Below are 13,496 nucleotides of genomic sequence, written 5' to 3'. Positions count from 1 at the left end.
AATGCATCGTCAAAAGCTTTTGCAAAAGGGGATGTATGTTGTATCAAACTTTAACAACTAAATACAGTTTTCGGACGGGCTTTCCCTTCTGTGAGGCGAACGATTCACAGAGTTGTCCTTCTCAAAATAGAATTACAGTGGACAGAGGGAGAGGGGGAGGAATGTAGTGTAGAAAAAGGAACCTCCATGGACACACTGTAAACTTTTCTCAAAATCCTCGGAATTTCACTCACAGTCAGGCATTTTTTTTCTCCTCCTCCTCCCATAAAGCTTGCACTTAAATACCATTCAACGAAACCAATGGGCAGGGAAGTTGCCAGTGAAAAAAAAACTTTACTCGTTTAGTCTCTTTGCACTCTGCTGGGGACCACCCACAATTTTCCCACCCACCCCAGCAGGTGCGGCAGGGGAGGAGGTGAAAAGTACACCCTCACATAAGTACCAGCTGAGCAATTTTGTATTGAGCATCAGTCACTGATTAAATATCAAACGACTAAAACTCGGCATATATGTGAGCACGAATAGAGTGGATCTCGGATAAAAAATCTCCCTCTCCTGCCTGATGGTAAATTGAATTTGAATGTGACAACGTTCACGGCGTGCAATCATGGAAAATTATTTCACTAACTGGGAACAATTGTTTGAACTTTGACAGGGATGTGAAAGGAGCAGGAAAAAAGGGAAAAAAAGGAGAAAAAATAACAACGGAAATGTGAAACGGCAGCGAACAATTCAATGTACTTTGCTGGCAGAATGTAGAAAAAAAGGCGACCCACTTCATCAAGCTTCCTCTCAAAAAGGATTTCAACATAAAAAAAAATCGACAATGGTTGTCGGTGCAAAATTGACCGTGAAGCAGATTATTTGTCACACCCCAAGCAGAATAAGGGATGACTAAAAATCAAGGGGTCAATCGAAGTTCATGTCCCGAGGATAATTTAATTAATCCACCCTTGGACACTACATTGCACGTGTAATTCACTTTGTCCAACTTGCCGAGTAAAAAAGTCATAAAATGCAACGTGAAATTTGCAAGAATTTTAGACAGAATTCTCATTTTTGAGCAACTTTTAGAATTCTTCAATTATTGCGCACTAGAAGAAAATTCAGAACTCTCAAGTTTCTGTGAAATAAATTTATGAAATTCTCATTTTCATTTAGAACAGAATTTGCATTCTCCTTGAAACTTTTCCGTAACACTAATATAGGTATTTTATACTATATAAAATAATTTTGAATGAATTTCATTTCGAAAGAATCCCAAAATTTTTCATTATCACATATAGGGGAGACTGGGCATAAATGTGGATCACATAAAGTTGCGAAAAACAACGCAAAAAATACCTGAAACAAATCATTATTTTTTAATGAATAAATATTTTATAATATTTATTAATTTTTTATGCACTATCGTAATGAATAGCTTTGAAAAAAAAAAATAATTGAAGAAAAAAAAACCATCAATTAAGCCCAACTCTTCCCTATTTAAAAAAAATGTCAAAAATATACAATAGCTAAATTTTCTTTTTATTTTAGGACCAACCTTTGACCCCAGTTTCCCCTAAAAATTAAACAAAACTTAGAAAAAAAAACTAAAACTATAAATAAATCAACTATTGAAACTTTTTAATACATTAAGTAATTTAATTCAATTAATTTCTCTTCTATTGTTTTTCTTATTTATTTATAGAAGATTGTCAAGTGCAGGAACCTTCCACCGCTAATAGAATTTTCCTAATTTTATCATGATTAAAAATAAAATCATCAAACCAACACAAATAAAATAACGTAAACAACGCTAAATGATTCAATGTATACAGATTACAGAACTTTCTCGAAGATTCTCAAACATTCGCGCGGTTTCTATGGCAACGATACGCGGAAAGGTCTGAAAGCTTCTAGAAACTTCTCGAATGTTCCCGCGCAAAACGAAACAGTATAAATACCGCCGCACTCGTGACTCACAGTCAGTACAGAAATATCAAGCGAACAAGAAAGATCTCAAAAGAGAAAAGCAAGTGAAGCAAAGTTTTAACGCCAAAGTTAAAGAAAGTGAAGCAAAGTTTAAATAGAAAAGTTAAATCAAGTGAAATAAAAAGCGAAAAAATGGTTGCAATTGGAATTGATTTGGGCACCACTTACTCCTGCGTGGGTGTCTTTGAGCACGGCAAGGTGGAGATCATCGCCAATGATCAGGGCAATCGCACCACACCATCGTATGTGGCTTTTACAGACACAGAGCGTCTCATTGGGGATGCTGCGAAGAATCAGGTGGCGATGAACCCAAAGAATACCATCTTCGACGCTAAGAGGCTCATTGGGAGGAAGTTCGACGATCAGAAAATTCAGGAAGACATCAAACATTGGCCATTCGCAGTGGTGAGTGAGGCTGGAAAGCCCAAACTGGTGGCGGAATTCAAGGGAGAGAAGAAGCGCTTCTCTCCGGAGGAGATCAGCTCAATGGTGCTGACAAAGATGAAGGAAACAGCTGAAGCATATCTTGGGCAATCAGTCTCCGATGCAGTAATCACCGTTCCAGCCTACTTCAATGATTCCCAGCGGCAGGCTACCAAAGATGCTGGCGCTATTGCAGGACTCAATGTTCTGCGGATCATCAATGAGCCCACAGCAGCTGCCCTGGCCTATGGATTGGATAAGAATCTCAAAGGGGAGAAGAATGTGCTGATTTTTGATCTCGGCGGTGGCACCTTTGACGTCTCCATCCTCACCATTGACGAAGGATCGCTATTTGAGGTGCGAGCAACAGCTGGTGACACCCATCTCGGTGGAGAGGACTTCGACAACCGCATGGTGAATCATTTCGTGGAGGAATTCAAGAGGAAGTTCAAAAAGGATCTCACCACCAATCCACGAGCTCTCAGACGTCTCCGCACGGCTTGCGAGAGGGCAAAGAGAACACTTTCATCCAGCACTGAGGCTAGCATTGAGATTGATGCTCTTCTCGATGGTATTGACTTCTACACAAAAATCTCCAGGGCAAGATTCGAGGAACTCTGTTCGGATCTCTTCAGAGGCACCCTGGAACCCGTTGAGAAAGCTCTGAGGGATGCAAAGATGGACAAAACACAAATTCACGACATTGTCATGGTGGGAGGATCAACGAGAATTCCAAAGATTCAAAATCTCATCCAGAACTACTTCAACGGGAAAGCACTGAATCTCTCCATTAATCCCGATGAAGCTGTCGCCTATGGAGCTGCCATTCAGGCTGCAATTCTAACTGGGAGCAAAGATTCAAAGATCCAAGATGTTCTCCTTGTGGATGTGGCTCCCCTATCTCTGGGAATTGAGACAGCTGGTGGAGTTATGACAAAGATCATCGAGAGGAACTCCAGGATCCCATGCAAGCAGACCCAGACCTTCACAACTTATGCTGACAATCAACCTGGAGTGAATATTCAGGTGTTTGAGGGAGAACGCGCCATGACACGTGACAACAATCTTCTTGGGAAGTTTGATCTGTCTGGGATTCCTCCAGCTCCACGAGGAGTGCCCAAGATTGAGGTGACATTCGACATGGATGCAAATGGAATTCTCAATGTGTCAGCAAAGGAAATGGGTACTGGAAAGGCGAAGAATATCACCATTAAGAATGACAGAGGAAGACTCAGCCAGGCAGAGATTGATCGCATGGTGGAAGAGGCTGAGCGCTATCGCGAAGAGGATGAGCGTCAGAGGGAGAAAATTGCAGCCCGCAATCAACTTGAGGGCTACATCTTCAATCTTAAGCAGACACTGGACACAGCTGGAGATAAACTATCTGCTGATGATCGCGACAAGGTGCGCCAGAGCTGCGATGATGCCCTCAAATGGTTGGACTGCAACACGCTGGCTGAGAAGGAAGAGTACGAGCACAAAATGAAGGATCTTCAGAGCGTTTGCAGTCCCATAATGACAAAACTTCATAGTGCAGGAGGATCCTGTGGGCAGCAAGCTGGTGGATTCCAAGGCAGGACTGGGCCAACAGTTGAGGAAGTTGATTAAGCAACAATTTGTGATTTAGCTTTAAGGATCATTAAATAGTATTAAGTTAAATAAAATGTAAGTTCGGTTTAAGAAAAAATGTAAATAGACTGACATTTAATGAAATAAAGAAAAAAATATAAAATAAAATAAAAGTTTTTTCTTTAATTAATGGAATGGACTCAAAATTAGAAGACCTTTCCCTACACCCCCTACAAACACAAAAATCTCACATAAAACTATTGTTTATAAAAGTTCTACCAACAATGGCAAGAAAAGAGATTAAGAATAAAACTACGGTTGGAATGTAATCCGCATTCAATTCACCCCCTGATGCGAAATAGTGTGCGGATTTCATCAAGCAAAAATTTCAAGTAATTGTTCGGCAGTTGCATTGTTACTCAATGTCGTAACAGTTGCACCCCCATGGTGGATCCATTTTCATATAAATTCTCCAATGAACGAAAGGAAAAATAAAGTACAATGAAATTCATTTTTGCCTTAAAAATTCAACTCTGAAGCACTTCGGGGATGGAGGGAAAAAAAAACTTTTCATAGTGAGATGGGAATGAAGAGAAAATAGAATTGTGTGCACCGAATTATGTATAGCATATATAAACGTGAAATGTATACAATTGTGAGGAAATGTAGTTTTAATTTCATTCCATGTCACAAGTGATTTTCTTTTCCGTCATCTCTTGCGGGGGTGTACGCTTCCATATGTAATTTTCTTTTTGTACCTCCTCTGTTACGAACTCAAATTCAATTCTGCAATACATCATATAAACTCACTTTATACTCACCCCGTCCATATATGTATGAGATGGATCTTACCCTGGCAAATTTGAGCCAATTTCCCCCATTTTTGCACAAAAGCATACGGAAAAATCGAATTGGAAATTTTATAGATAAAATACTTTGGAAAATAAATTTTTCTAAAGAGTTTTTCTTATTGAATTAAGCAATTAATGTTCATTAAAAGACAATTTTCAAATTATTTGGAATGCATACTTTCTTAGTGGCTAGATTCTGATGTGAGAACAAAAATTCCTATACAATTTTCTACTCGATTTTTATTTAAATGTATGTTAGAAAAAATAATAATAATTTTCGGAGTTTTTCGTCGGTTAAATGGGGTTTTCTCAGCCAGAAAAACTCACGTTTTCCACAGCTTTCGACTCCGTTCGGAGCCTTCTTCAGTGGCTACAGAGAGAAGGAATTTATTTACAAGCATTTAGCCACTGAAGAAGGCGCCCAACGTCGGAAAATCACTACGTTAGTAAAAAAAAATACATATGTAAGAAAATCATAAGGAAATGTTGCATTTCACAAGATTATTCTATCCACAAATATTTGGGAAATTCTATATAATTTTCGACGCTTTTCTCATGACTTTTCAATACATAAGTAATTTATTTCAAAAAGAGCCACCAGATGTTCAAAACTTAATCAAAAATCTTTAATCTATCCATCGGTTTACTCTGTGATAATGCAAAGTGAATCAAATACAATTCACCCAGGGTTATAGAATTTTTCTTCACCTTACAATTATAGCAAATAAAGGGAACAAAGATAGAAAAGTATATATTTGAACTTTTCAAATGCTACCTATATACATATATATGGATGGGGGACAAATTGGAATAGTCTCTGAGTGAGTGGTTTGTTTAATTAGACACCGAGGGATTAAATTAAAACTTCTTCTTACATGGGAAATTCTTGGGTAAAGGGAGAACATAGGGAGATGGATCCTAATGCTGAATTCTTGCCACTTACACCACAAGTTCCCGGGAACTTCACTACGCTGAACATGGTAAGTGCTTATAATATCTTAATTAGATCTTGTATCTTGTGCAACAATACACACGCCCCACCCGCATCGGGGGCAGCAGACACATCAATCTCTCAAGGCTTTCGATGGGTCGGATGGGTGGGTGGTGGTGTGGATATGTAATATAGCACCCTATATAAATGTACTCACCCTGTCCATAGGACAAATTCCACATTGTCACCCTGGCGAGAGCGCATCGCCTGCGTGGCTGACTCCAGGAGTGCCCATGGACTATCACAGCTGTAATCACCGAATCGACCCGGCACACTCCTCGACGAGCTCTGGTGGTGCTCACTGTACCAGCAACCTGCAAGTGAGTGTGGCAAATTAACTAGTATATTCGCAGGGAGCTATTTATCTGGCTCCAGCAACATGACTAATGGACTCACTTCTGAGCACGTCGCCCTTTGTCGAATACGCCGGATCGAAGTGCAGATCAGTTATGTGCCAAAAGTACCCTGAAAATAGACCAGCACAGAATTTATTGATGGGACGTCTCACATGAGTATCCAATATGTGGGGCACAGCTCTTTTTTCCTACCACACCGCATGCACATCTTTAATTGGAACACCGCTCCAAAAGGAATAAAAACGCAAAGCTCTCTCTCCACCCCATTTTTCACACTCTGCACTGCAGTTTTTCCATGAGAAAAAAATCCAATGATCGATTTGGTTGGTAGAGTTTTTTTTCTGATTAAAAACGAATACCTAATTTAAACTTTTGGATAATTTTCAGAATAATACAATGAATCATAAAACAAGGATAATGATTATTGTGATATTCTAATCTTTATCCTAACTACCTATAATAATACATATTCATTACAATGCCTAATGGCATATTCTCATATTTATAAGGAAATTTATATTTAACGAGTCAATATTATTAAATTAATAATTAATATGTCTATTAGCATAAATTTCAAAGCTCCGTATATCCTGTGCACTAATTAAAATTTATTTCATTAATTTAAGATTCGATTTGTGCAAAATAATGAAGCTTTTAAAGCTTTTTTTAGTTATTATTCTTTCGAAATATTTATTTAGCATTATGTAATTTTAAGATAAAAGCTTTACAAAAGCTCTGATTATGCTATCAATAATTTTATACTCACTATTTGAAGTTAATAAGATATTTTTTCTTTATGTTTCTTGCTCTAATCTTAAAACTGGAGGATCGAGGTTTCTAACCTCAAAATTTTGACTTTCATTTTCTCTTAAAAGAAAATGTTTTTTCAAGTTTTCTTTCGACGATCTTGAAGTAATGGAGCTTCCCTACACACAGATATAGAAATTGTCACAATATTTTTAAGAGATTGTATTCTGTGACGATTTAAAAATTGTCGAATTGGCCACTTTGGCCAGCAAAATCCTCCAAGTGTTAAAGACAACCTCAAACCAAATCTAAACCGTCATCCTTTAATCTTAAATTAATTTGAATGGGAATCTCATCAATCTCCCTCAATAATTAAACTAACATTATGTACGTACTTATTGTCTAAATTGATAAATGATCAATCAAACTAAATTAATTCAATTTTATTTGCCACAATTAAACATTCAGTTTATACAATAAAAACCAATTTTGATTAAATCCCAGAGACGATAGAAATGTTTGATTAAAATTCATAAAAACATTCATCTGTTGACAATGCAATTGAGGCTTTTAGACATTAAGATCAATGAGATGAGTGTTACACACAAAAAAATAAAAATAAAAATACTTTTGGAATTGATGTATTGGAAAAGTTTTATTGCATGCACTCTAAGAAATTGCCATTATGTGGCTTTTCTCACAGTTCTCGTGGAAATGTGACCCCGCCAAATGTTACGGGATGGGGTGAAAATTCATTTTATGACGCACTTTTACATCACTGTTGCGAATTTCATGGCTCTCCCATCCGCATTCATGCATATTAATACCGCATGTGGGTGGGGGAATGGAATACCATACATATTCTGGGGTGTATTGAATATATATTCTCTGTTGAGCCCTGAAGAAATGGCGAAAAGCTCTCTTGGGAAACATTGAGCATTGAAATGTTTGAGGGTGGAAACAACAGCGGGAATCAATTTTATTATGAGAAAATGCCAATAAAATTTAGTGTAACTTTAACCATCTTTCACTCATCCCCCACACACCCACCAATCCCCATGGGGATCGTCTCTCTATATGCTTTTTCCGCTTCACCGAAGAAATAAATTCTATATCGATTTCCTTCAGGACACTCTATGAAATGTGCTCAGCATGAAAGCTACTTCTTGCAACTAACATGTGTGTGTGTGTGTCTTATCAAAGAGATTTTCAGGTAGGTCAGCAACCTCTTGTGCTTTCTCGGTTTGTGATTTTTCTCAAGCCCTTCATGCTATGTGTCATGAAAGTAGGAGGAAAAGTGCGCAAGAAAATAGACAAGATAAATGCGACACCTTTTTCCTCTTAAGCCAAAAAATAAGACACCTTTCATCTTCCTTCCCTACTTTTCTCTCTTTTTATCTTCTGAAAGATCAAAAAAAATCCCAAATGTATTTCAAAGGGAGTTGAGGGTGGAGAAGGAAAAAAAAATTATGCAAAAATATACCAAAACGGCATGATGGCTAATGATTGTGCATATATATTTTAAATGGATTATCCACTTGTACATCATCTCTTGTTGGCGTGAATTTGCATAAATGCAAATTATATTCCAGCCATAGTCGTGACCCAAGCCGCAGTGAGGAGACCCCAACTTGGGGGTATTTGTGAACATTGTGCGCATAAATAAGCTGAAATACCGAATGTTGACCAAGTCACGAAAATCAGGGGTTCGTGCATTATCCACCATAGCGGAGGGGTTGTTGGCCTGAATTAAATTTGCATTTCCATACACACGAAAAATATTCAATTAACATGTAAAGTTCACTCCTTTGCCCCCAAAACCCTTATAAGCTTCTTCCCCCAAAAACATTTTCTCACCAAAAAAACACAGCCCACCCCCTCCCTATTCACTCTCTCCGTATAAGATTTGTCCGATTGAAACGCGTTGTTGGCACCGAAACGTAAACATTCTCAAAGGAATTTCCCTAATTGATCCCTCCCTCTTGTGATGCCAAAAACACCGCACGTTTTTTATTTGTTTCCCCCCACACCAACCCCCTTACGATCGATTAATACCCACAATTAGTAAGCACAATAGATTGGCATTCACGAACGCAAAACACCCTCACGGGGGATATGAATGGGAATTTTTACCGCATACCCCATGGAAGAGAGTAATTCGGATACACCCACTTGTGGTGTTTGGAATGCTCTTGAATCTCCTTCCGGAGGTAGTTGGGGGTGGTTACAAATACCCCTCACATATCTCACAGTAATTCAACCTCTATTATACCAAAGTTTCTCTTGAATAATCAAGAAGGAAGAAGGAGAATTAATCACCAAAAGGTGGACAAGGAAGTCTCTCTACGTACTCTTCAGGGATGTTCACAGAGCTCACACACACACACCAACGAATTCCATGCGTCTTCAAGTCAACCACTTGATACGGATGGCTACATTTAATCAATTAAGCGGGTTCCGTAGTTTGGAAGTTGGTCTTCCGGGAAATGAAATTCAATTTCCGAAAGAAATCCCAAATGAAAAAGAAAGATTATATAGGTAAGATAATATCCTTTAGTATGGTTAAATTGAGAAATGAAAATTATATATGTAGGTAGTGTAAAAAGAAAAGTCTTTTATTGAGAAGGAAAAGTCAAGCTTAGATAAGAAACGTCCATCGTTAGAAAAAAAACTGTCAAATATTAAAAGAGAAAAGTTAATAATGAAGATAAGAAACGTCTAACTTTAGAAAAGGATTCTCAAACGTTGTACAAGAAATGTCAAATGCCAGAAGACTATTGTCAATTGTTAAAATAGAAATGTTACGCATTAGAAAACATTTGTCAAACGTTAGAAAAAATATTAAGTTTAAAAAAAAGGAACTTTGTACTATAGAAAAGATATTTCAAGCTTCAGAAAAAAAATTAAAAGTATTAAAGAATATCAAACGTTAAGAGAGAAACGTCAAACGTTAGAAATAGAGTTAAATACTAGAAAAAAGTAAAACGTAACGGAAGAAAACATATAACAAACGTTAGGAAAACATAAGACTTTTTAATTCATTTTCAGAGTATTTACTTGAAATTGAGAAAAATCATAATTTTTATTTATTTTTTGCATGCACCTCCTAGAATATTTTTTTACCAATTTCCGTTATAGTGTTGCGTAATTTAATGCGTTGAACGTTGAAACATTTTTCACAAATAACAAACCTTCATTGTTAATTACAATGAAGCATTTTGATAGACTGCACAAAAGCATAAATGCTAGAAACACCATCATGTAGTGACAAAGTGACAATGTTTCGTGCTTTGCATTTTGCAATCAACAACAAATTCCTATAATTTCTCACACACTGCTGCCTGTGTTGAAAATTCCTCCATCACTGTATCAAATGCAATGTTATTAAACATAACTTCTTGGGAGTTTAATCGGTATAACCCCAATGTGAACGTAATATGTGGTACATATTCTCCTTTAGGGCTCTCTCGGAAAGTTTTCCCCCATGTTGTACACCACCTCAAAAGGCCACTGCACCTCATACATATGTCTGGGACATTTTATCACCTTTCACAATCGGGGGGGGGGGGGGCCCCTTTATATTTTCTCCTGTACACACGAAAGCTTTGTCGGAAAATTAATATCAATCTATTTTCATATAAGTCAAATATGTGTGATAGCAATGGAAACTGATAGGTCTTTCCCTCTCATAGACAATTGATAATAAATATTAACGAATATTTTTATATAAATATCTGTTTTTTTTTTTCATCGGATTAGGGGTTGGGGGTGTGTGTTAGTATTTTGGTAAATGGAAAAGTTTCTTATCGTTGACATTGATGATATTTTTCTCCGGCACCGGTGGGTGGGCCTGAGGGGAAATGAAGTCTCTGGTATTTGCGAAAATATGATTGATGGGATGTTTGTGTGTATGAAATTCCACTCTCTCTCTATGCTGTATATATCATCGTAAAAATACCCCCCAAACCATTTTTTCTCATGGCTTTTCTGTTGTGATAGAAAGCTAATAAAATACATTAAGATTGTGGTGATGTCTGTTCACCTTATTTTCACGTGACATCCAAGCCACACACACACACCCACAGCATATGGCTCCAACGAAAATACTATATAGAATGGGGAAAAGTAAAGCTCTTCCATGACCCTTAAAGACTCGTGCGGAACTTTCTAACGTGCCCCATAACTGTGTGGGGGAAGGGGAGTGAAAGTGAAAGGGTGGGATGGAGCTCTAGAGAGAGATTGAGATCATAATTTCCAATTTCCCAAATTTAGGGGATTTTATCGGGTCTAACGGGGGGGGTTCTGTCTCCATGGTCCAACAGTTTTCTTATCCTCACACACACTTTTGGTGACCATAAGGGCTGTAGGCACACGCTGAGAGTATACACACTAAAGAGGATAAAGAGTGAAATGATACCTTGTTGTGTGAGAAAGTCTCGGGTCCCTTATTAAATTGTAGGCAACCGTCGCGAAAAATCGACAGGCAGGGAATGAGAATAAATTCTTGTTGTTGCCCCTCCAAAGAAAAGAGGGAAATCCAACAATTTATTTTGCCCCAAGATAATACGGCTATATGGGGGGTTGTCTCACCCTCATTCACAACTTTTTCCCTCCGAGAAACCCTCAAAAAACCAACTCATGCGTTTGGAGAAATTAAATGAAAAAATGTAAAAAGGAAGATATAACCGGTAGAAAAAGGAGACACGTAGAATTGAATCTCTTTTTAGCATTAAAATTGAGATGTTAGGTATTTAAATGGTTCACAGAAATTCACTTGCCCCAAGGGGTATTTATCCCGAAATACACAGTCAATTTTTTTTTTCCTCTGCAAAACGATATTTTCTTCTGAAAGCTCTCACATAAAAATAGCACAATTTGCAGAGAGGAAAATTCAGCATAAAAAAGATTAAGTATTTCCGTATTTAAGGAAATTGTTCAAGACACAAAGGCAAAAAATTATAATTGATTTTGAATCAAATTGCATTTTTAATTAATTTATAAATCTTTAATCCTTTTCCTTGGAATTTATTTTTATTTAAATATCGTCAGAAATTAATTTAAATCTTAAGAGAATTCTTAGCGATTTGTTGTTCAATTTTTCTTTTTAAAAGCTCCGAATGATTCTTTCCTTGAATAAGAGAATTTTCTATACAAACACAGGTAAACTTCTTTGGTAGATATATCGAGTCATATTCAGGGTTGTTTTCAGAGTCACCTCATTCTCTGAATTCCCTGTAATTACCTTCACTTTGATGCTCTGTATTTTACAAACAAAATCAAGAACAGAATTTCATTTCTAGAAATGTATAAACACTTCATTTGACCTACACAATCATGGTAACATTCATCTTCATCAGAGTCTTTCTCTCATATACAGTGAAATAGTTCATTTTGGCATTATTGAGTTTCAAATTAGAAAATCTCAATTTCCACGAGAGTAGTGTATAGATGAAGTGACGTGTGTGTGTATAGTGTGCACAATGTAGGAAAACTACTTGTTATATACAAAAGTGTTCGATCGATATTTGAATTGGAAGAGAGAGAACCACCCTCAAGCATCACATCATATGAATTTGCTGCACCAAGATAAGCAATGAAGCCCCATGGACGCATATTCTTGGCGCGGGGTTATAGCACCATGAAGTCACGCTGCGGAAGATGGAAAACATAAATAACAGCTGAAACAATGCTGAATCGCCAGGAAAATAAGAAGATGTGGTCTTCCCTCTATTTTACACGTTTATTCTTCTTCTCTGCACCTACACGGGCCTCTTGAGGGGTTTTCTCGCAGCCGAGTTGATCTCTGATGCCCTTCGTTGCGGCTGTACGTCTCTGGTGGTGGCACAGGATGATTCAAATCCCTCGTCTCTTCTTCAGACGGCGATGAGCGTCTCCCAGGTTCCTCTCGTGGTGCTTCTTCTCAACGGGGGTTTTGTGTCGCCCCGGAGATTAGTGTGCAGAGTTTGAGCTTCTCTGACACGCGCGGGAATTTGGCGTCCCGGCGATGATATACACTGGGCGTTGGTCTTGCCCAAATGAAGCGCACGTACGGGAGTTTAACGTCCCGACGGGAATGAGCACTGGGATTGAGCTTCCCAGGTCGTGAGGTGCTTCGGTGTGCTAGTGCTGGTGCTTCCTGTCCAGCCAAACGGTGATAAATCGCACCTTTGGGATGTGGAACGCTCAACGGGCACAGAGCTTCCGACTCAACGGGATGAAACTTTCCCGGAGGTTGTCAGGCACCAAACCGTGAGTCTCCCTGACTGACAAGGTCCTCGTAGATCCTTCCGAAACGGTGGTGCACAGCTCCTTCAATTTGTATCGGGCGCCAGCTCCCAAGATAAGGAGCTTGAAGGAGGTTCAACGTCGTTCTTCGCTCTCCGATGAGGAATTCTTGCAGTCACCGCGATGGCTTCCGGCGGGAGGACTTCAGACTGTGGCACTGCACAACTTTTATCTATTTTTGGGAATATAAGAGAGAAATTATGAGTCTCTTCTTAATGAGCTCCCATGGCAGACTGACTACCCACTGCCACAGCAGTGGGATACAAGGAGCAGAACATACACTAAAACATACACAAGTGC

The 13,496-nt window shown here is 38.3% G+C and overlaps 2 protein-coding genes across 7 annotated transcripts in view; one reads left to right on the top strand and one right to left on the bottom strand.

The window, feature by feature from the left end:
* The window catches only part of LOC129793455 (acid sphingomyelinase-like phosphodiesterase 3b), an 82,175-nt gene that overhangs the window by 34,456 nt on the left and 34,223 nt on the right, over positions 1–13,496 (bottom strand). For all 6 annotated transcript variants that reach the window (XM_055833488.1, XM_055833489.1, XM_055833490.1 and 3 more), the window contains 2 exons: positions 6,205–6,273; positions 5,966–6,122 (listed from right to left, as the gene is read on the bottom strand). In XM_055833488.1, coding sequence (XP_055689463.1) covers positions 5,966–6,122; positions 6,205–6,273 — 226 coding nt within the window. The remainder of the gene's footprint in view (positions 1–5,965; positions 6,123–6,204; positions 6,274–13,496) is intronic.
* Positions 1,972–4,139, top strand: LOC129793457 (heat shock protein 70 A1). The gene has a single exon (XM_055833494.1). It carries the CDS (start codon positions 2,107–2,109, stop codon positions 4,003–4,005), a length of 1,899 nt encoding a protein of 632 aa, XP_055689469.1. The 5' UTR covers positions 1,972–2,106; the 3' UTR covers positions 4,006–4,139.

This window comes from Lutzomyia longipalpis, chromosome 3 (assembly GCF_024334085.1).
Source record: "Lutzomyia longipalpis isolate SR_M1_2022 chromosome 3, ASM2433408v1".
Classification (NCBI taxonomy): Eukaryota; Metazoa; Arthropoda; class Insecta; order Diptera; family Psychodidae; genus Lutzomyia; species Lutzomyia longipalpis.
Note: the sequence above shows the minus strand (reverse complement) of the source record. Positions and strands in the feature narration are given on the sequence as shown.